Here is a 21,074-nt window from a genome sequence, read left to right on the forward strand (position 1 = left end):
ATATAACAAAAAAATCTTGCAAGTGTACTATTTTAACAGGACAAGTGTATCTTGTAATACGGAAGATTTCGAAAATTTGAACTCCCGATTTCAACATAACAAAATAACATCTGTCCTCGGGCCTATACAGGCCCAGTAAGTCTAACGATAAATGAGCCTTAATGGACTAGATTTAAAACTTTATAAAGGGGCCAAGGCGTTCACAAACCCAACAGTAGGTACAGAAGGCTCCTGGTAATAACTGAAAAGCAACGCAACCACATAGCAAAGACAAGTTACTTGATCCAAGAGAGCTGTTTCCTTTGTGTGATGTTGTTCGATTTTGACCTCAGTGTTTATGAATTCCTGAGTAAGATCTAGTCTTTAACTTCCCCACCTTGGATACTGTATTCACGAATGAGCATGTTTTTGTTCCTTGGGAGATTCCATAATTGGTCTGATGCATATAGACATGTGTTTTTTTTTTTTGGTGTCATATGTGCGCTGTGAATCTTGTGATATTTTAGAATCTAAAAAATATACACGCACAAGAAAAGCTTACGACCACATATATCAATGGGTTCCAGTTTAAAAATTTGGTGAGTATTATTAAGAGAGTCGGAGAAGAAATATTTGAGCGTGGTTAAAATATTAAGAAAAGGAAGAGACATGGAGACGATGTCTCAATTAAGGGGGCAAGCCTCTCTGGCCAATTACAGAGAAAAGGGCCCTTTTAGATTCTCTTCAAGATCTTCTTTTTTTTTTTCTTGTTTTTTTTGGTATAAATCACACATTTACTACAAAAATGCACTTATAATATTTAGTGTCAACTCATAATTGCTAAAACATTTCTCTCGTGTTTTCCATAGCAAGGTGCCAAAAACGAATTGATCAAGAAAAGTAAATGTTTTACATTAGTTACTATAGAATTTAGATCATGGTTTGTTTAAGATTTAGAACTTGGTGTAGGAACTAATAATTCCCTCGTGATATATGACAAATTGACAATGACATTCACCGTTACGAAGGATCGAATTTTGTCAAGAAAAAATATTTTCTAAACTATGGTATGAAGACAATATACATATACTACTCATTACTCTTGAATTTTATTTTTGTTTTTCCTTTGTAGACTACTCATTACTCTTTAGATTGAGATATCAATTAGAAACATACAAATCACACACAAAATAGTGGGAAACGGCAAAGGAGAGAATTTGTTGGCGGAAAATTGTCCACAACATTACAAATGAGTAAAGGTCACACAAAAGAGATCCTTTTTTCTCATATGGCAGCGCCATGAAAATGGTCACATGGAATGCTTTTTTGGTAAATTTTCTTTTCTCTTTTGCTTATTTCACTCTCTGAGTGCTTTTTTCCCTTTCTCTGCTTACCTTTAAAATAAAATAAAACCACATGAATTCTACCGCAACCACTTGAAACAAAAGATTCAACATCACCCTTTATTTCTCAACTTATCAAAAATATATATATCAATCGTCTATATTCTTTGACCTTTGGAGTTACAATGTATAAACATAGAAAATATATTTGCATCGCTCAGCATTTTGACTATTAAAGGGCATAATTTTGGAGCTTCATGCCAAGGCAAAAAGATAAAGAACAATCACATGAATGACAAAAGATTAAAAACAAAAGATTTTTAACTAATGAAAAAAAACACAAAAAACAAATACCGGTAAATAAGGGCAAAAGTGGAATTAAGTGTTATAGCTCCGCTGGCGATTGGCAGAGATATAAAAACTGATCTCTCTCCATTCATCTTCTCTTGTTTCTAACTAGTCACATTGAGAGAGAGAGAGAGAGAAAGAGAGACTCTCAGAATCTGAAGAAGAAGAAGAGATTGTTGTTTTTGCCTTTTATCATCGGTTTCTTTGAATCTCTGGTTTTAAATCGGATTTAATGGTGGAGTCTCTGTTCCCGAGCATCGAAAACACAGGTGAATCGTCTCGAAGAAAGAAGCCGAGGATATCAGAGACGGCGGAGGCGGAGATAGAGGCACGACGTGTCAACGAAGAAAGCTTGAAGAGATGGAAAACGAATCGTGTGCAACAGATCTACGCTTGTAAGCTCGTCGAAGCTTTACGCCGAGTTCGTCAGAGATCTTCCACCACCAGCAACAACGAGACCGATAAACTCGTCTCCGGCGCGGCGAGGGAGATACGTGATACGGCGGATCGAGTTCTAGCTGCGTCCGCTCGTGGTACGACTCGGTGGAGCAGAGCGATTTTAGCGAGTCGCGTCCGAGCGAAGCTGAAGAAACATAGAAAGGCGAAAAAGTCAACGGGAAATTGTAAATCGAGAAAAGGTCTCACGGAGACGAATCGGATTAAGTTACCGGCGGTTGAGAGAAAACTGAAGATTCTTGGCCGTTTGGTTCCTGGTTGCCGGAAAGTCTCTGTACCGAATCTTTTAGATGAAGCGACCGATTACATCGCAGCGTTAGAGATGCAGGTTCGAGCCATGGAGGCTCTCGCCGAACTTTTAACCGCAGCCGCACCACGGACGACGTTGACCGGAACTTAACGGCGGCAGTTAGTTTGTCAGTTGTTAATTAGCTTTTCTTTTACCTTTTTACCCCTTTATTTTGGCTTCAAGTGTTTTTTTTTTCTCGTCGACGCGATTTTAATTTATTAAATTCATGTATTTTATTTGTATACATCATCACTTCTTTTTTTTTGTATCCATTTTGATCTTTCTTTGTTTTTTCGTTAGATAATCAAAGTTATCTAAACAATAACAACAACAAAATGCCAACTAATGTCGATTCCAAAAATTGTTTAACGCTTTAAAAAAAAATTAGACCTACAAATTAAAGAAACTAAAAAGTAAGGAGAAGAACAAATAATTTGCAAGTTGAAGCAATTCAAAAATGAGCATGTGCGTGTAACGTGTTGAGGACACCCACCTTAATTTTGGGGCCAATGGACTCCATGTGATTCTCAAAGACTTTTTCCGACGTTGAAGTTTATGTCGAAAAGTGTATTTTTTGCTCAAAATGCCCTCAAAATCTTTCAAACTGATTAGAAAAAAACATTTACTTGAATGTCAACATTAATTATGATAACAAGGAGTAGCATACGACTCTTCAAGAGAACTGACATTATGAAAAATTGATGATTATGGTATAAAATACAAGTTAGTAAAAGTTAGTTGTCAGAAGAAATCCACTAGGAATAACATTGAAAGAAGTGGTGAGCAAAAAGGACCACAAAAATGGAACCAAAAGAAGAGGAAACAATAAGATTGAGAAATGAGTCTCTTGGAACATCTTTTTTCCCTCTTTAAGACTCCCCACGTGTGCTCTTTCTTTTAACACCCAATATGTCTTTCAAAAGCATTCACACCTTTTTGTTGTATATCAAATTAAATGGCAACATGTTTGTGGGTCATTGTGTCTTCCAAGTTATATAAGAAGATTTCTCACAAAATCCATCTTGATAAGTCCTTGGATCGAGCTTGGAGGATGTGCTATAGGTTTTAAATATATATATTTTAAGTACATGTTAGATGAAACTTAAAAAAAACTAATTTATGGTTGTATTTCAAAGATATTTGTCAACTGAGATAGATAGGTTATCCAAATGTCATCTATCGACATACTGCATCTTTTGTCCTTTTCTAGTTTTCTTAATACGGCTGATATAGTTTTAGATAGTAATGTATTCATTCACATGATATGGTTTTTGTGAAGAAAAGCGGAATTAATAGTGAGGCAAATATGTATAGGTATGCTTTTGTTAATTAAATAATATAAATGCATCGAATGATAGCTACAAAACAAACGAAAAGAAAAAAGAGGAAAAAAAGAAGAAGGAGAAAATGTGGAGTTGGCCATATGTGGCTAAAAGGTAGACCCAATGTGATCACATGCAACCATGTGACTCCAATTATGAACCTCATATGTGAATGTGGCCGAGGAGATGCCAAATTTTCAAGAATCTCCTCTTTCTACAACGCTATTTACAAACAAAAGCAAACACTAGTTTTACATTTACAGTCCATACTTATCGACTCGTAAAAAACAAAACAAGAAAAATACAAAATTATCATCTTATTCTTACCTTGTGTTTGAGTTCCCTAATTCCACCAATACTCCTCACTTTAACGTTATGGAATCCGTAGAAGAGAAGGAAAATGCAATCGGTTCAACCGGCAGAAAAGACCGGACCAGAATGTTGAGTAGTGGAAACAATGGGTCCGACGATTAGAGAAGCAAACAAAAACCCTCTTCGACAAAATTTAATTCAACAAATACTGTCATCCATATCTTTTCTTTTCATGTACGTTTGATTATACACGTAAAAGACTTTTGCGTGGTGTAATGAGATGGAACACGTGGCAAGACAGCATGCACTCGCACATGTACTTAGTCAGACAGATTTCGTTGTCTTTGAACTGTGCTCGTGTTTTCTCGCATTTCCGCACGTGGTCTCAAGTCAACCATTATCCACTTCAACTCCTACGATTTTGTTTCTATATCACTACCTCCATACATATAACCAAATTTTGAATGTTACTATTAGATCGTGTTGTGAATCTTGCATTCAAGCTTCTTGGACTTGCCTCTAACAATTCACTCTTCATGGATTCCTCCCGTCGAGTTCCATTTTCACGACATGATGATAAAGGAAAACATGTTGACAGATAAACTGAAGAGTAAATATATAGTTATATTTTGGTTTTCCAAAGAAAATAAAAATTAGTCAAATTTTTGTTTTTTTCTTTGATGTGCAGTGTTAGAATTTCTTCCTTCCAAATAACTTAACTCGGAATATTATTGAGAGGCTATAGACAAGCAAACTAGTGTCGGCCTTCCTTGATGTTTAAGGTCCCAATCTAGAGCAATGAAAAACAAGACAACTTTTTTGAGAAAAATTCAATCTGCCTTTATAAATCGTCTTTTTTGGTTACTTGGATCTGTTACGTTTCTACAATGAACCAAATTAAACAACTATGGTGTTTTCATTAAGCAAACTAAACAACTACAGCTATATAAGTGGAGATATGGAAAGGGGTCATGTTCCTACATTCCAGAACAAAGGATCATATCTTTATTACTGTGAAAGAAATGACAATTTTTTAAATAAATAAAATGTAATTTCTTCAATTTTGTTTTTTGTAATTTTACAATGAGTGCAACATTTTAGTAAATGTTTTTATGCTATTATACAAATCAAACGAGAATATTAAAATGACATAGTCACGAAATCAAATTTATTGAGAGTAAGCTTGATAAATCAAATTTAGAACTAACCAAATCTTTGACTTTCTTATTTGCTCTCACATTCCTGAACAGTTAGATCAATCGTACTCTCCAACTTTTCTACGCACAAAATTTAAAAATTTGATAGTTTTTCTTTTCATTAAATAAAAGACGAGAAACGGTTATATTTGCCTGAGTAGAAACCGCCGATAACAACAAAGTGGAAAATATGGCTAGTTTGTATTTTTAAGTAATTTCTCGATTTAATTTACTTAGGACAAAAATGTATTTATAGAGAAATCGTGCTTTTATTTATTTATTGAGAAGATTCTTTTTTGTTGTTTTGTAAATATTTATTTAACATTTTTATTGGTACAGTGACTTATGTTTTACAATATAAAGGATTTATAAAAATAAAAATTATTTTTCTTTGTCTCTTAAATATGGATATACCCAAATATCATTTTCCATAAAAATTCGGTGTTATCCAAATCTCAAAACCCTATTTTTCATAGATGTTTTTGTTTCTCTTATAAATTCATCACTGAATCTCTCATGCTCACCATTAATTCTCAGCAATAAAAACAAAGAATGAACGATTCAATGAAAGCTCCAAAATTCTTTAAAAACCAGCTAAAACTAGCGGAAGCACATTATCAAAGAGGTAATCTAAAAGGAGCCATTGAAATCGTGAATGACTTAACGTTTGGTCACCCAAACACATCTTCAAACCACCATGAGATCTCACAGATTCTCCTCGCCTATCAAATCAACTTGACTAGCCAAAAAGCCAGTTTCACACACTACGATATCTTGAGAATCTCAAATCCGTTCTGTAGCCATCAGATGATTCAAAGAAAGTACAGAGACATCTTGGTTAAGCTCTACCCCGACACAAATAAATCTATTGCCGCCAAATCAGCTTTCGAGATTATTAATTATGCGTGGAAGATCTTGTCCGATCCTGAAAAACGAAAAGATTACAATATCAAAAAAAGGTTTAAGTGAAGATGATTCATGTCTCCAGAAGATCATGAACCACATCAAACAGTGAGGCAAGGGTTTCATGTCTTTCTTGGGAATTGGAATACAAAACCTATTTGTTCTTCTTCTTTTTTTAGGTTAATTTTATGATTTTATTTTATTTTATCTAGGTATTAATTCCAAGTAAACTTGTGACAGTTTGAAAGTGCTAATGGATATTTTTACAAACTTTTTTTGAATTTATTTAAATGCAAAATTTACAGTTTTGCTGCCATAATAATTATGATTTGATAAGAAAAGTTACGATTCTAGTAGAGTTTGCTTTTCGTTGGAATAACGTGATTATATTTATTTTATTTTAATACAAGATAATTACATATAATGATATAATATGTTGCGAAAAAAGTCTCTGATTCTTGGGAGAAAAGATTCGAAAAGAAGGAAGGATCCAACAAAATCCGAAATTATTATTAACTGAAAAAACAAAAATTTTGCGCCAGCGTGGCAATACTTCTCTGTCAGGAGGAAGGATCCAACAACCAATAAAACTCCGACCCGGATCCGAACCCGAAAGCACCAGACGACTCGTCCTCCACGATCCCAATTTCTCCAATTTCAATTTTGCCAAAGAGCGAGAGAGAAGGAAGAAGATCCAGACGAAGTGGTTTGCCTTCAGGGAACGAGAGAGAGAAAGAGATTTTAACAAACGATGTCGCTGAGGCCGAGCACACGCGCGGAGCTAAGGAAGAAGATATACAAGACAGGCGTCGATGCCGATGAGGCCAGGCGGAGGAGAGAGGACAATCTCGTCGAGATTAGGAAAAACAAGCGTGAGGATAGTCTTCTCAAGAAGCGTCGTGAAGGAATGATGCTTCAGCAGCAGCTGCCTCTCGGAGCTGGCCTTGATGGTCCCCAGACCGCTGCCGCCGTTGAGAAACGAGTAAGTTCCCTTTGATCTGAATTTCGATACAATTGTGCGTGATTTTGTGATTTGGATCACATGATTTGATTATTTAGTGATGGATCTTTGTTTGATTGTTGAAAAAAGTGAGGCTTTGATTCTGTTTCCTACCTCAATTCTAGATCTCAGCTCCCAATCTCATAATTGACCATCAAAGTTTAGTTTTTTGTTTTTGGGAATTTGTTTATGGATATTTGGGATTGATAGCGGATCCTGGATGACCATGTATGCTGATCGCAATGTATAGTGTGCTTTAGTTAGATATCGGAATTTCTATCTTCTGATCCGATGATCTTGTCAATGGATTGGATGTGTTACATTTCTAGCCAAGGAGAGGTTTTCGTTTCTGTGGAAACAACTGTTTGATTACGTTCATGTGCTTTTGACAGTTAGAAGGTATCCCAATGATGGTACAAGGTGTTTATTCTGATGATCCTCAAGCTCAGCTAGAAGCGACTACCCAATTTAGAAAGTTGTTATCTATAGGTAGGTATACATTTGTTCCTTTCAGAAGCAATTTTCTGTTCTGGGGTTGTATGTGTGTAATAGACTTCTGATGGTTGCTTGTAACACGGTTTGATAAACAGAGCGTAGTCCTCCAATTGATGAAGTGATCAAAGCTGGGGTTATCCCTCGATTTGTGGAGTTTCTTGGAAGGCATGACCATCCTCAATTGCAGGTATGTCTTGTACTTCTTTCATTTTTAGATTTGTTCTTTATTAATTGCACCTTGAAGACTCAAGAATAGTTTGGTGGCTTAATGAAAAGTTTGTTTGCAGTTTGAGGCTGCATGGGCTTTGACCAATGTTGCGTCAGGAACATCAGATCATACTCGGGTTGTAATCGAACAGGGGGCGGTTCCTATCTTCGTTAAGCTTCTTACATCTGCTAGTGATGACGTTCGAGAGCAGGTTTGCCACTAACTAGCTAGATAACTGCGTGCTTCCATTTTGTATATGTGACCTGGTCCACCTGGATACATGCCTCTAAGTTCCGTGGTCGTATTTGGTTTGTTTGTTGTTTGTTTTGATCCTTAGTGGTTTTTCGTGATATAGTCAGCCAACTGCTTTTCCGTAGTCATAGGTGCTATAACTTTTTATGGCTTCGTACAAACCCTTACATGATATCATTGTAGGCGGTGTGGGCCTTGGGAAATGTTGCTGGGGACTCTCCAAACTGCAGGAATCTTGTTCTCAACTATGGGGCCCTTGAGCCATTGCTGGCTCAGTTAAATGAAAATTCTAAGTTGTCCATGCTAAGAAATGCTACATGGACCTTGTCCAACTTTTGTCGTGGTAAACCACCAACACCATTTGAACAGGTATGACTACAGGAATGGCTTCTCTTTGATTTTTCTGGACAACTTATGATTGATGGTTCTAGTTTATTTATTTATTGTTATTATTATATTTGTTTCGTTGTGTTCCTTACTTTACTCAAGCCTAGTGTTGGTTATTCATATGTTTCAGGTGAAGCCTGCGTTGCCAATTCTTCGGCAGCTTATCTATCTGAATGATGAAGAGGTTCTCACTGATGCTTGCTGGGCTCTCTCCTACCTTTCAGATGGCCCCAATGATAAGATTCAGGCTGTGATTGAGGCAGGTGTCTGTCCACGACTTGTGGAGCTTTTGGGGTTAGTTCTTTTTTTCCTGACCAATAATTGACTAGACATTATTTTTGTTTATTTCTCATCATATTTAGTCTCTCTATAAAAGTTTGTCTATCTCAATAAAGGTGTTGGTATCTTCAAATTTGTGATGCTTTTTGAGTATCTTCTGGCAACTGAATGTTGATGTTCTTACTATCTCATATTCTTGTTCCTTTTGTTTATTTTTTTTTTCCTTGGTGCATCTATACTAATTAATATATCTTTCTTCAAGTCATCAATCACCTACGGTTCTCATTCCTGCTCTTCGAACTGTTGGGAACATCGTAACTGGTGATGACTCTCAGACACAGGTATGATTTATGACGAACGACTATTTATGTTGTTTTGGGTATTTGTTTTGAGATTTTGACTATGACTGTGTCTTTGCTTGTCAGTTTATAATTGAGAGTGGCGTACTACCACACCTTTATAATTTGCTGACGCAAAATCACAAGAAAAGTATAAAAAAAGAAGCTTGTTGGACTATCTCGAATATTACTGCTGGGAATAAACTTCAGATAGAGGTATGCGGTTTTTTTGTTGCTATCTCTAATATGTCAAGAAGACGGCTGTTCATGGAAGATATTCATTTCTGATTCTGGAAGAAAAGTGAAGAAGTTACTCTTTTCTTAACTTTTTAGTAGAGCGAGCTAATTTTAGTACTTTCATATTTTCCAATGACTTCTCTGCCTAGAAACCTAATTATACCCTATTTGCTACTGAAAATATTGAGATTAATTAAAGTTTCAGAGGCTAAAAGCAATTTTTTAATCAGTTTATATATTTGAAACAATAGGCTGTGGTTGGCGCTGGAATAATCCTCCCTCTTGTGCACTTGCTCCAAAACGCGGAGTTCGATATAAAGAAGGAAGCTGCTTGGGCTATTTCCAATGCCACATCAGGAGGGTCACATGAGCAGATTCAGTATGTCATCTCTATTCTGAAGCGCATTTGCAAACAACTAACTTCACTTCATAGTGTTCCTTCTTAGTCTTATACCATTATCTATCTCGAAATCGAAAAATGCCATAACACAGTTTTGCATGCAGATATTTGGTGACCCAAGGCTGCATCAAACCACTTTGTGATCTTCTAATCTGCCCTGATCCAAGGATCGTGACAGTGTGCCTCGAGGGTCTTGAAAACATTCTCAAGGTTGGTGAGGCTGACAAGGAAATGGGATTAAACAGTGGGGTGAATCTCTATGCTCAAATAATAGAAGAATCTGATGGGTTGGACAAAGTCGAAAACCTTCAATCCCATGATAACAACGAGATATATGAGAAGGCCGTTAAGATATTGGAGAGATATTGGGCTGAAGAAGAGGAAGAACAGATTCTGCAGGACGGCGGGAATGACAATTCACAACAGGCTTTCAATTTTGGGAACAATCCCGCTGCTCCCGTTGGTGGATTCAAATTTGCCTGAAAAAGGTATACAGTAGTACAAATTGAAATCCTTTGGTTTGGGAAACATGAGATTCAGCTTTTGCAACTGTTATTGACAATTGCCAGGTTCAAGTTCGACTTTTTGAGTTCTGGTGCAAAAAGGCTTATTTTTCTGTTTTTTTTTCTTTTTGTTGTTGATGTTGTCCTTATTTGTCTGAATCATTCTCTGATTCTGTATCTTAAACTCTGCTATGAATTATGTGTAGTGTGGTTTCTGGTTTAGGATATGGTACACTTTGTATTTGTCACTTTAATCTTTGTCGTCGTTATAGTTTAATAACTTTTACTTGGCAAGAGTACAAGTACAAGAAATATTTGATTGCAAAAGAGTCTTCTTGTCTTGTTAATAAAGTCCTCAAATGAATTGGTAAAGGAAAGCTTTAATCTCATCAATATAAGGAGACTTTGTAGGAATGATGTGGCCAAAATCGTGCTCAACAATGGTGGCGCAACCATCTTCAAACAACCCCGCCAGGTCTGAGCTGGCTTGAGTCACAATTTGTCTGTCTTTTCCAGGCTGACTTCCGAATATGTGAAGTGAAGGGCATTTAATCGATCGTTTCTCCTTCATCTCCAACAATGGCCACGGTGTGAAACCCGAGCACAACACGCAGAATCTGAAGTCTATTTCACCTACGAGCTGCTCCTGTTTCCCACATACAGCCGCAGCCATTGCTGCACCTTGAGAGAATCCGAGAATGCCATCAAAAGGCCCTTTCTCTTCAAATGCCGTCTTCAAGTATGTCAACGATTTATCAAACCCTTCAGTTTGAGTCTGATACTGCAATGGATCGAACTGGCATTGGGCCACTGTCCAGCCTGTTTCACTCGGTTTATCAAAATCTGATGACACCAACCACGCAAACTTCTTATTGCATACTCCGGATGGAGGGGTAGCAGTTTGGTAGATGAACTGTAATTCGTGTGGTGCATCGATGAACACAAGCTCGGCAATATTCTTCAGTTTCTTTGCTAGTGATCCGGTCCTCCCTTTAAAGCTAGACGCGTTCTGCCTAAATCCATGCAAGCACAAGATCCTCAGCTTCCGTCTTGTATTGTCACCTGACCATAGAAGTGAATTGACAAAGTTTTCAGGGGAAAAGGGACTAGAGAATTTTGAAAAATCCTCTGATGTTTTAAACATTTGATCCAAAAATGAACAAACAGACCTTACCATTGCTTTCAGAAGGTTGGTTTAAGGGATCAAGACTCAAAGGGACTTCCCCTTTTCCGTGTTTACGACACAGCTCACATATATATATATCTCCTTTAACCTGCAATAGCACATCATAAGTCCAAGATACACAATCCTTATGGAGTTGATCAACAAAAGTGGTCTGGGTGCATTACCCGACAATGATTGCAGACTAAAACAAGCATCCGGCATAATCTGCAACGGCAACGTGGAGAATAGTCGTCAAAGGTATTGTTGCAGAGAAGGCAGCTGCCTATTATATCCTCTTTTGAGCTCCCAACTGAGATCCTTTAAATCCGACATCAAAATAAATGTTACCTGGACCTATAAAAATTGTTTTCCTCGTAGATTAGAATAGAAAGATGCTAGATATATACCGGTGATCAAACACAAAGTTCTTCCCTTTGAAGAACCCACCACTGGGAAATTGTTCAAGGTATCTCTGTATGCCACCATAGAGCTGCAAGAAACAAATAACAGATGGAGTCAGCCAAGTTCAGTGACCTGTATCAAATCCATTTGCGATCCAGGATCTCACCTGAAAAGTATTCTCAAATCCAGCACCTTTAGATCTGATATATGCAGATGCCATTTCACATCTGATTCCACCAGTGCAGTACCTGATTCGCCAACAGATGAGACTTCAGTGATGTAGAAAGTAAACTGAACAAGAAATCTCCGTATGTCACAAAACTATTATTCATACATGAGCACGTTTTTGCCCTTCATTTTCTCGGCATTCTGATCAATCCAGGTTGGCAAATCGCTATATTGCCTGATTTCAGGATCAAGGGTCTCCACATTTTCTGATTCGAATTTTCCAATCCGTGTCTCGTACAGGTTCCTCGCGTCAAGCAAAACAAGTTCCTTATTCTCAGACTTCCCATCTCCATCCAGATGTTCAGCAGAGTTGCAAGGAAACGTAATCAGCTAAGAAACGCAATATAGCAGTAAGTAATAAAACAAATAAGAAACTTACTGGCACTCTGCAGGACCGAATGAAACTCTGCAGCAGAGAGATGCTTCCCAGCATTTGAAATTTCTGGGGGTTTAAGGGGAGGGCAAGGACTAAAGGTCACTAACTCCTGCAAATCACAACACAATGCCACATATCTATCAAAATGCTGAGGAAGTAAAGTCATAGTCTAAGAACCTCGACACAATGACAAAAAATTCATCCATCACATGCAAAAAATGGAACTAAGTACAGAAAGAGAAAACATTTGAAGTCCGGAGAAGACAAAAAGCTTAACTTGACACCAAGTCATCGTTAATCTTGTAAAATTTAAGATTTAATCAGCACATACAACATCAAGGTCATCAGTTATGGAGACTATGGAAAGAATAGGCATGAATTTTATAAATTAGTAGAAAACATTCAGTCAGATGAGCAAGGAGATCATAACATGAATATTTTTATCATCCCCGCAAATGAATCTTACGTGTTCCACAGATAAGAACTTAACATAACATTAACTATGTTTGGTAAGAAAGATAAGACAATAACCTCAACAACTCGGATGGAGAGTGATGTAAACCCACATTCCTCAGCAACTTTGTCATTCAAGGGATGATGGCAAGATGCAAGCTTGAAGTCAGTCCCTTCAAACAAACAATTCGACTTTGCAGCGGCAATATGTTCCTCCAATGCAGTTAATTTCCCACCAACCTAACCAATAAGCAAAGTTTTCTATTATCCCAACCGTATAAACAGAACTCTAGCAAAAGCTTCAAACTTTTGGTGTCTACTTCTTTAATGGTTAAGATGGATTACACTCGTAAGTCGTAACTATACATGGAGAACTTTAATCCTCAATCAAACAACCAACAGAACACAGTTCAAAAGGGTTAAGTTTTTCTTTTCAGTTCTCTCACCACATAAAGGGTTAGAATTTTCGATTCATGGCTTTAATACTCAATCAGACGCGAACCACAGACGAAACAGAGAACTCAGAAAATGGTCAAATCAAATATAAAACATTGGATATGTAGAAAAGGAGATTAGAAGCATACAGTAACATTGACGCCTTTAGGGGAGAGCCTGACTCGGCCGAGTAGACCTAATGAGTTGCAGCTAGATTCATAGAAGGAAACGAGCTCATCTAGATCAGGAACAGAGGTGTACTTGTAGTACAGCAACACACCGTATTGCTCTTCATCTTCAATTCTCTGCTTCTCGTGATCGCCACACGAGCTCGTTCCCATTAGGGTTTCTCTTCTTTCCACTGGGATAATCTCAGGCTCTTGGCGTCGCGAAGATGGAACCAGGAAGCCAACACTGTTTCAGAGCGCGATTTGGAAAACCACGTACCAGAGGTGGACCAAACCGAACCTTGCTTAAACCGACATTTGTTTATAAATCGATTGGTTTAATTTAAAAACCGAATTGAACCGATTGATTTCCAAGTTGCCATAGCTTAGCCTTACAAACTGTAACATTGTGAACATAGGGAAAAAGCGGTGGAGATGGGTTTATCTTTGTTCTCTTGAATAACATAGGTCAGACATTGTTGTTAACTCCATTAGAGATACTGAAAGCAAAAGACATATCTAAACAAAAACAGAGAGATTACAACTTCTATTGATATCTTTGGCTCTCGAAAATCGAATGCAGCGATCAGCCTTTGCACCTGTCAGTTTGGTCCCTTTTTGTGTTTGGATTCAGGGACTAGAGGCTTGATGCAGAGTTTCGGCTTTGTGCTAACGAGTCTATGTGGAAGCACTGAAACAGCAGCTACAAAGGAGCCACTTGATATTCTAGAGAGCGGTAACAGTTCCACCAGAACACATAACTGCACATTTTTACTCCAATCTTTCAGACTTTATAAACGCGATGATGCAACGAAGATAGAATTATTTTCTATCTATACACACTACCTCTGGAGATTTGAGATCCACAACTGAATCTGGTACAATGTCTTTCACTCCAGCTGCCACAGTTTCAAAGCATTTAATGCGGTCCAGCAACGGACATTGAACTAGAACATCTGAAGCGTCTTTCCGAATCTTTCCTTTCGTCTCCTCCGCACCTCTACGTTGATACCCAGCTGCAAACTATATGGTGGTATGTGGTTATTAACCATTGCCATGAATCTAACAATATTCATAACATATACGCCTATATAACGGAAACTCTTTCTTACCTTCACAGGTTTTGATAGTGTATTGTCTTTATCATTGACAAACCGCTGAACAAGCTTTGATACTGTTTCCCGAAGTTCTTTCTCTGTCAAACCACAAGTAGCTTGAACTGGGAATATCCGATGGCACCAGCTGCATCAATGAATCATAAGTTACTTGTTTCGACACAAAGACATGCTTACATCAAGGGAATCTGAGAAGATAATGACCAAAAGTTCCTAGCAGAGTGGATAAATAACTACATGGTCCAAAAAGAATGAAATAGGTCTGATATGTAACAGATACCACTCTTTGGGATTATAAGACTTGAAAAATTATTCGAGACTAAATCAGAACTCTATAAGCATGCTTATTTCAAGGTAGAGTTGAATTCTAAGGCAAGTGGCGATAAAATTCTGATTAATCAATTGACCAAAGGTTCACTAACTAGCATTACACCAGATAGACTTACATTGGTGCCTTCAAAGCTCCAGATTCCATAGACTGGAAGACTCGTGATACGATATTCGTTGTATTGGGAGAGTTTTCAACAGGGAAAGTAAAGAGAAGCAAGCCACTCTTTGTTAGCTTAACCAATGACATGAGAGAATTGTGTTCTTCATTTGCTAATTTAAGATCCTCAACATTTGGATTTTCACCTAAACAAGGCACAGAAAGAGAAAAGAAAGACAAGACCATAAGCCAAAAAAAAACAAGAATTTGAATATGCTCAAATCCGCAAATGAAAGTTACCTGTTTCCTGCAAGGCATCATTCTCAAGAGGTACAGTCTTCTCTCCGCCTTCCTCTGTCTCTTGTGCACAAACTTTTTGTTTTTTGGATGCAGTAGAGTTTAGAACTTCAGGTTTCTCCTCATGCATGGACCCAATATACTGAACAAATCAAAAGTTTGATTTCCGTGAGACAAGCTGAACATTAGAGAACCCCCACCACTGCACTTATAATCACTTTCGTTTCAAATATAGTGTTTCTCTACCACAATTGGTTATCAATCACTCTGAGTTATCTTCTAAATGAAGGAACAAAAATCCAAACTTTTGCCTCACTAATGATGGAGAATTGTGACGATACCTTTCCAAGGATGGACATGACCTCTTTAGTAGCACTTTTCTCCCTTTCTGATAACAAGTGAAAATCAGAAATAGTTTAACTTCAATCCCTCAATTCGACTCTCGTTTAGTCCAATACACAGATTCCACAAGTCATAAACTCGGAGACAATAAAGGAATTCGAGAAATTGAAGGTCATGTCGCAAAACGAAATTAACACATAGAAACTAAAAAGGATGATACAAAAGAGTATTGTAAAGAAGATCATACTGATGTTGCAGGTGACGAGGAATCCGGAATGAGAATGATGAAGCAGAGAAGAGGGAGCTTTGTAGTCGAATCGAGGGATGCTTATGATGCTGGAGTGTTGCTCCCATGGAGTCAATGTTTCAGCTTCCTCTCCTCTTTCTCTTTTTTCACACACAGTCTCTTCCTCTATTGTTCTTCCAACATCGTCTACTTCTTCTACAGCAGCCATCGTTACTCTCTCTACCTCTCTGTCTCTCTCAAAGCCAGAGTTAGGCCAAAAAAAAAAAAAAAAAAAGAAAGACATTGAGCCTTATATGATTCAGCGATTCGGAAAGTGCGGTAGCGTTTTAAAACCCTGAAACGCGACGTTTAGAGAACGCAACTTCAAAACAGCTAAACCCTGAAGCTTACCAGACCAGAGACAGACCAATAGAACATCATACGAGGTCCAATTCGATCCTCTCAAGAGTCTGCGAGTCTGTGAGGGGGAAGAGATGCAGTTTCTTGCGCGGAATCTAGTTCGGAGAGTATCGAGAACTCAGGTAATGCTCCCAATTCATGTTTTCTTCGTAATTTGCCTCCTCCTTGTTGGGATTGTTCATTACCATACTCTGTTCCTGAAGACTTGTATATATTTGAGGATTAAAGATCGAATTTTTTGGGTTCCCTCCAAGTGCATAGATCTTCTGTACCATAAAGTTTCATCTTTTGAATGGGAATTGACTTTCTATAAAGTTTGCAGAAATTTTGAGACTTGATTTCGGAGACTACTTCACCTCCGATGCTAATAACTTGTGTTTCATCAACTGATACTGTTTCTACATGTGCTTTAAAATCTACTGAGAGACATGTTCTTTTTAAAATGGGGTTTCAGGTCGTTAGTCGAAATGCATATTCAACCCAAACGGTCAGAGACATTGGTCAGCCAACTCCAGCATCTCATCCTCATGTAACTCTCATGTGCTATATGTTCTCTTGGATTTGCAAATGCTATTTATATGCTCAGATGGTTCGCTCTTCCCCATCAGTTAATGGCAGAAGGAGAGGTCACACCAGGAATAAGAATTGAGGAATACATTGGTAGAAGGAAGAAACTTGTGGAGCTTCTCCCTGAGAATAGTTTAGCCATCATTTCGTCAGCCCCCGTGAAGATGATGACTGACGTTGTTCCATATACGTTCAGACAAGATGCTGATTATTTGTATCTAACTGGCTGCCAGCAACCAGGTGGTGTGGCTGTTTTAAGTGATGAACGCGGTTTATGCATGTTCATGCCGGAATCAACTCCTAAGGTATGATGATTTCTTAGTACATGAGTTTTTGTATACAGAGTGGTTTTGATTTCTGTATAGCAGTTTATAAGAATTGATTTGTCATGTAGGATATTGCTTGGGAAGGAGAAGTTGCTGGAGTTGATGCAGCGTCCGAGGTCTTCAAGGCAGATCAAGCATATCCGATAAGCAAATTACCCGAGGTAGCTTATATTTCTTCCCTAAGTGGCCTCTCTTTTAAATTTTCCTATGTTGTAGACTTTATTACTTTTGTAACGCGAGATTTGTTTTATTTTTCACGTTCTTTATGTACAGATTCTTTCAGACATGATAAGACATTCTTCAAAAGTGTTTCATAATGTTCAATCGGCCTCGCAAAGATACACAAACTTGGATGACTTTCAAAATTCAGCATCTCTTGGCAAAGTGAAAACTCTTTCAAGTTTAACACATGAGCTGAGGTTAATTAAATCACCTGCAGAACTCAAATTGATGAGAGAGTCTGCATCAATTGCGTGCCAGGTATTCCTGTATTCCAACAAAGCCATTGTTATGCTTAGAAAATTTCTGTTTTTAGCTTTTTTAGTACAACTGAGATGCTAGAGAGTAACTGGAAATTTAAGATGTTGGAGAAATTTACAAGAGATAATGGGGAAAGTTGGTTAAGTTGATAACTTTTGCAGACAATTGTGTGTGTATATAGTGAATTTAATCTCAAGAATTGATCTGACAAAGTGACGAACACACCCATAAAAAGCTCCCAAGCCATGGCCTGATGGGACAATTTTGGTTGAGGGTGTTTTATTGTGATTGGAGGCTCATGAAAGCAATGCCTTGCTCAATGATATGTGAAAGTGAATATATTAGAAATTTTACGTTTGTCTTGTGGCCAAAGTGCTAAGGAAAAGGAACATAGAGCCAATAAAACGTCATGAACCATTTTCTACATATTTGTTGAAAATAATAGCTATTACAGACAATGAGCGTATGGAGTGATTTTGATCTTTTCATCCTCAGGGTCTTCTGAAAACAATGTTACATTCAAAGGGGTTTCCTGATGAAGGCATCTTATCAGCCCAGGTTGAATATGAGTGCCGGGTAAGAGGTGCTCAGCGAATGGCGTAAGTCTCGACAATTATTCCATGAATAAATATGTGATTCAGGGTCTATTACAATAAGTATTTCCTAGTATTCTTATTCTAGTGACAAGAAAAATGACATGATTTATTCCTCAGGTTCAATCCTGTAGTCGGTGGTGGTTCAAATGCCAGTGTTATTCACTATTCACGAAATGATCAGCGTGTAAGTTTGACAAAACCCTATTTGATTGCTAGTACAGAGATGTTCCTGAAACCAGTATCTTCTTTTTATAATTATCTGCAGATTAAAGATGGTGATCTTGTCTTGATGGACATGGGTTGTGAGTTACATGGTTATGTTAGTGATCTTACTCGGACATGGCCACCTTGCGGAAAATTCAGTTCTGTTCAGGTTGATGTTTCTGCTGTCTCATCTTTCATCTTTTTTTGTCTGGTAGTTCAATATTCTTCTGTTTACGTTTGTGCTTTGCCGGTGGTGTTTGTATGATGCAAACGAGAGATAAACCTTACTTACTATCTCATTCTCTACTACCAAACTTCTTACTTTTTTCTGAGATATACGTTTCACAGGCTAGCTTTTTCCTTATAATATTGATTTAGGAAATCTTCAGAATTTGGACATGTGCAGGTTACATAGTTTTTTTTGGTGACCTTCGCTCGATTTCACAATTATGTTACACAGATGAAAAGTAACTGTACAGCTGCTTTCTTAAAACTTTCTCTATCAAAATATTGACATTTGTGTTTTTTCCAGGAAGAGCTATATGATCTTATACTTCAGACAAACAAAGAATGCATAAAACAATGCAAGCCTGGTACAACCATCCGCCAACTAAACACATATTCGGTAATTACAAACTATCTTAAGCCGTGTCTTTGTACTTAAGATGTATCAAACACACAAAATGTACCGTTTACTCTTAACAGGTTTGCTATGATGTGAAAATATTATTCTACTTCTGTCGAAGGCTTGTTAGCAAATATTTCAGAAGCTAAAATGGATCAGAGATTTCATACATACCATTTCGACAAAAAAAAAAAAAAAAAAAAAAAAGATTTCATAAATACCATCAGAAAACTTAAAAGCTTTGTTTGCAAACAAAATTATGTTTGGACTCAGATGATGCTTTGTGGTTTGCAGACCGAGTTGTTGTGTGATGGACTGATGAAGATGGGCATCCTGAAAAGTCGTAGACTGTATCACCAGCTGAATCCGACCTCCATAGGTATGCATTATTGAACCTCGATCACATTAACTTATTTGCAATTTTTGTCGATGAAATACAATCAACTAAGGCTGATTGACGTGTAGATGGTAAAATCCTTGTTATTGTCCCGCATTATGCTGTATAAAAGTTATAATATAACCAAAATATACTGTATGGTTGGGGAAAAACTTATCTAACAGAGCTCTCTTCTGGTTAATAAAAAGGCCACTACCTTGGGATGGATGTGCATGATTCTTCTGCTGTGGGATATGACCGTCCTTTGCAACCTGGTTTTGTAAGTAATACTACTCTCTCGAGTCTTAGTTTTTATAAGCAACCCAAACTCAGGCTAATAAGATCTTCACTTTTCTACATACCCCCTGCCTCAAACACTCTGCTTGTTGATGCTAGTCCATTAAAACCGATATGTGCCCTTAGAATCTTGATCGTAGAAGTTTATGTATTTGTCATGTGATGCCATTGGGGTCCTTACGTTTGAGACAAATGGTTTGATGGTGCTATCAATAGAATCTAAATTACATCAAATGACTGGCTTTGGTGTTTGCTAGATAATGATCTTTCAGACTCTCGATGTCAACTTATGATCGCTGTTTGGACAGGTGATTACGATTGAGCCAGGAGTCTATATTCCATCTTCATTTGACTGCCCTGAAAGGTACACATGCTCTCTTTAGACTAACTTCATGTAAAAGCGTGGTTTTGTAGGAAAGTTTGCAGCCAACAAGTATCAAACTGTGTAGATCTGAGTGGTTTGACTGCAAATCGACCGCAGGATATGACATTGATCTATCGACCATGGTTAAGTGACTTTACTATTGAAATTTCTCATTGCAGATTCCAAGGGATTGGGATAAGGATCGAGGATGACGTACTGATCACTGAGACGGGCTACGAAGTGCTCACAGGGTCAATGCCTAAGGAGATCAAACACATAGAGACATTGTTGAATAATCACTGCCATGATAACTCTGCGCGAACTTCGCCAGTTTCTCTTTGCAAGGTTAAAGGCTTGCATACGAACCGTAACCCAAGAAGATTGTTTTGAATTAAACATCATTGATAATAATTCAAACGTAAACTCCTGTTCCTTGCGTTTGACTCATAGAATGTATCAAAGCATTTTGAAGAAATCTTACGCATTCTGAAGTGTGGAATTTGTAAATAGCAAAACCAAAAGACATCGAGTTACTACGAGAAAGGTCACATATCACAATCAATAAGTTAGGAGTTGGAACACTTATAGTTATGTGAACTTTAGTCTTTATTGGTTATGGTTGCTTTTATGATAGAAGAAATAAATAATGCACTATACAGTAAATAGTATATGTCATCCTTAACACGTAACACTAAACGCCCAAGAAATAGATGTTCTATTCGATTAAAATCATATAAAAAATAATTGAGGAGGCCGTCGGTTACTGGTTAGCAGGTGGAGAGAATGTGAAATGATAGGCACTGCATTTATATGGACGGGGCCATGCACCACATCACAATAATCATCATCATTAATATTGTGATGATGATAGCCATATGAACGATCATGTAAGAGATATATGGTTTAACCCGAAACTGGAACACAGAGCTGACAAGACGT

General features: G+C 37.5%; 6 protein-coding genes and 2 long non-coding RNA genes across 11 annotated transcripts; 5 read left to right on the top strand and 3 right to left on the bottom strand.

Annotated features, from left to right (window-relative positions):
• Window positions 1-69: 69 nt before the first annotated feature.
• AT1G04687 lies at window positions 70-389 on the bottom strand. The gene is made up of 2 exons (NR_138758.1): window positions 280-389; window positions 70-229 (listed from the first exon to the last, which is right to left on the bottom strand). It is a non-coding gene; the product is annotated as an other RNA (long non-coding RNA).
• AT1G04693 lies at window positions 70-498 on the top strand. Its single transcript, NR_138759.1, has one exon. It is a non-coding gene; the product is annotated as an other RNA (long non-coding RNA).
• A 1,036-nt stretch (window positions 499-1,534) lies between these two features.
• AT1G09250 (basic helix-loop-helix (bHLH) DNA-binding superfamily protein) lies at window positions 1,535-2,821 on the top strand. Its single transcript, NM_100795.4, has one exon. The coding sequence runs from the start codon at window positions 1,903-1,905 to the stop codon at window positions 2,524-2,526; it is 624 nt and encodes a 207-aa protein (NP_563839.1). The 5' UTR covers window positions 1,535-1,902; the 3' UTR covers window positions 2,527-2,821.
• A 2,953-nt stretch (window positions 2,822-5,774) lies between these two features.
• AT1G09260 (Chaperone DnaJ-domain superfamily protein) lies at window positions 5,775-6,214 on the top strand (the record flags this gene model as incomplete). Its single annotated transcript, NM_100796.2, has 1 exon — window positions 5,775-6,214. Exon 1 carries the CDS (start codon window positions 5,798-5,800, stop codon window positions 6,212-6,214), a length of 417 nt encoding a protein of 138 aa, NP_172397.1. The 5' UTR covers window positions 5,775-5,797.
• Window positions 6,215-6,724: 510 nt separating this feature from the next.
• On the top strand, window positions 6,725-10,616 carry IMPA-4 (importin alpha). Of its 3 annotated transcripts, NM_179292.3 has the most exons (11): window positions 6,725-7,130; window positions 7,541-7,637; window positions 7,739-7,830; window positions 7,931-8,062; window positions 8,287-8,472; window positions 8,621-8,784; window positions 9,032-9,110; window positions 9,195-9,323; window positions 9,596-9,723; window positions 9,849-10,232; window positions 10,314-10,616. In NM_179292.3, exons 1-10 carry the CDS (start codon window positions 6,900-6,902, stop codon window positions 10,225-10,227), a joined length of 1,617 nt encoding a protein of 538 aa, NP_849623.1. In that variant the 5' UTR covers window positions 6,725-6,899; the 3' UTR covers window positions 10,228-10,232; window positions 10,314-10,616. The 3 variants fall into 3 exon arrangements, with proteins under 3 accessions (NP_849623.1, NP_172398.1, NP_001031011.1); NM_100797.6 differs by having other exon boundaries at window positions 9,849-10,616; NM_001035934.2 differs by having other exon boundaries at window positions 6,808-7,130; window positions 7,545-7,637; window positions 9,849-10,616.
• Window positions 10,494-13,756, bottom strand: AT1G09280 (rhodanese-like domain protein). Its single transcript, NM_100798.4, has 9 exons — window positions 13,456-13,756; window positions 12,950-13,111; window positions 12,422-12,527; window positions 12,149-12,329; window positions 11,981-12,062; window positions 11,820-11,902; window positions 11,598-11,730; window positions 11,422-11,521; window positions 10,494-11,309 (listed from the first exon to the last, which is right to left on the bottom strand). Exons 1-9 carry the CDS (start codon window positions 13,645-13,647, stop codon window positions 10,603-10,605), a joined length of 1,746 nt encoding a protein of 581 aa, NP_563840.1. The 5' UTR covers window positions 13,648-13,756; the 3' UTR covers window positions 10,494-10,602.
• Window positions 13,757-13,832: 76 nt separating this feature from the next.
• On the bottom strand, window positions 13,833-16,156 carry AT1G09290 (uncharacterized protein). Its single transcript, NM_100799.3, has 7 exons — window positions 15,902-16,156; window positions 15,654-15,700; window positions 15,316-15,454; window positions 15,035-15,221; window positions 14,586-14,715; window positions 14,320-14,496; window positions 13,833-14,234 (listed from the first exon to the last, which is right to left on the bottom strand). The coding sequence occupies exons 1-7, from the start codon at window positions 16,107-16,109 to the stop codon at window positions 14,076-14,078; spliced, it is 1,047 nt and encodes a 348-aa protein (NP_172400.2). The 5' UTR covers window positions 16,110-16,156; the 3' UTR covers window positions 13,833-14,075.
• Window positions 15,889-20,775, top strand: AT1G09300 (Metallopeptidase M24 family protein). Of its 2 annotated transcripts, NM_100800.4 has the most exons (13): window positions 16,157-16,422; window positions 16,755-16,829; window positions 16,909-17,172; window positions 17,262-17,354; window positions 17,467-17,673; window positions 18,169-18,272; window positions 18,387-18,453; window positions 18,535-18,642; window positions 19,006-19,098; window positions 19,393-19,477; window positions 19,684-19,754; window positions 20,080-20,135; window positions 20,315-20,775. In NM_100800.4, exons 1-13 carry the CDS (start codon window positions 16,375-16,377, stop codon window positions 20,523-20,525), a joined length of 1,482 nt encoding a protein of 493 aa, NP_172401.2. In that variant the 5' UTR covers window positions 16,157-16,374; the 3' UTR covers window positions 20,526-20,775. The 2 variants fall into 2 exon arrangements, with proteins under 2 accessions (NP_001117254.1, NP_172401.2); NM_001123782.1 differs by having other exon boundaries at window positions 15,889-16,422; window positions 16,755-17,172; window positions 20,315-20,607.
• Window positions 20,776-21,074: the final 299 nt, after the last annotated feature.

This window comes from Arabidopsis thaliana (genome assembly GCF_000001735.4).
Source record: "Arabidopsis thaliana chromosome 1 sequence".
NCBI classification, from domain to species: domain Eukaryota; kingdom Viridiplantae; phylum Streptophyta; class Magnoliopsida; order Brassicales; family Brassicaceae; genus Arabidopsis; species Arabidopsis thaliana.

Coding starts and splice junctions, on each gene's coding strand:
- AT1G09250 (NM_100795.4), top strand. CDS start 1,903: ATGGTGGAGTCTCTGTTCCCGAGCATCGAAAACACAGGTGAATCGTCT.
- IMPA-4 (NM_100797.6), top strand. CDS start 6,900: ATGTCGCTGAGGCCGAGCACACGCGCGGAGCTAAGGAAGAAGATATAC. Junction 7,638..7,738: donor TAGAAAGTTGTTATCTATAG/GTAGGTATACAT, acceptor TTTGATAAACAG/AGCGTAGTCCTCCAATTGAT. Junction 8,063..8,286: donor GTGATGACGTTCGAGAGCAG/GTTTGCCACTAA, acceptor ATATCATTGTAG/GCGGTGTGGGCCTTGGGAAA.
- AT1G09280 (NM_100798.4), bottom strand. CDS start 13,647: ATGGGAACGAGCTCGTGTGGCGATCACGAGAAGCAGAGAATTGAAGAT. Junction 13,112..13,455: donor CTAAAGGCGTCAATGTTACT/GTATGCTTCTAA, acceptor CTTATTGGTTAG/GTTGGTGGGAAATTAACTGC. Junction 11,522..11,597: donor TAGTCTGCAATCATTGTCGG/GTAATGCACCCA, acceptor GTGCTATTGCAG/GTTAAAGGAGATATATATAT.
- AT1G09290 (NM_100799.3), bottom strand. CDS start 16,109: ATGGCTGCTGTAGAAGAAGTAGACGATGTTGGAAGAACAATAGAGGAA. Junction 15,701..15,901: donor CCTCGTCACCTGCAACATCA/GTATGATCTTCT, acceptor ACTTGTTATCAG/AAAGGGAGAAAAGTGCTACT. Junction 14,716..15,034: donor GGAGCTTTGAAGGCACCAAT/GTAAGTCTATCT, acceptor TCATTGATGCAG/CTGGTGCCATCGGATATTCC.
- AT1G09300 (NM_100800.4), top strand. CDS start 16,375: ATGCAGTTTCTTGCGCGGAATCTAGTTCGGAGAGTATCGAGAACTCAG. Junction 18,273..18,386: donor AGAGGTGCTCAGCGAATGGC/GTAAGTCTCGAC, acceptor TTTATTCCTCAG/GTTCAATCCTGTAGTCGGTG. Junction 18,454..18,534: donor ATTCACGAAATGATCAGCGT/GTAAGTTTGACA, acceptor AATTATCTGCAG/ATTAAAGATGGTGATCTTGT.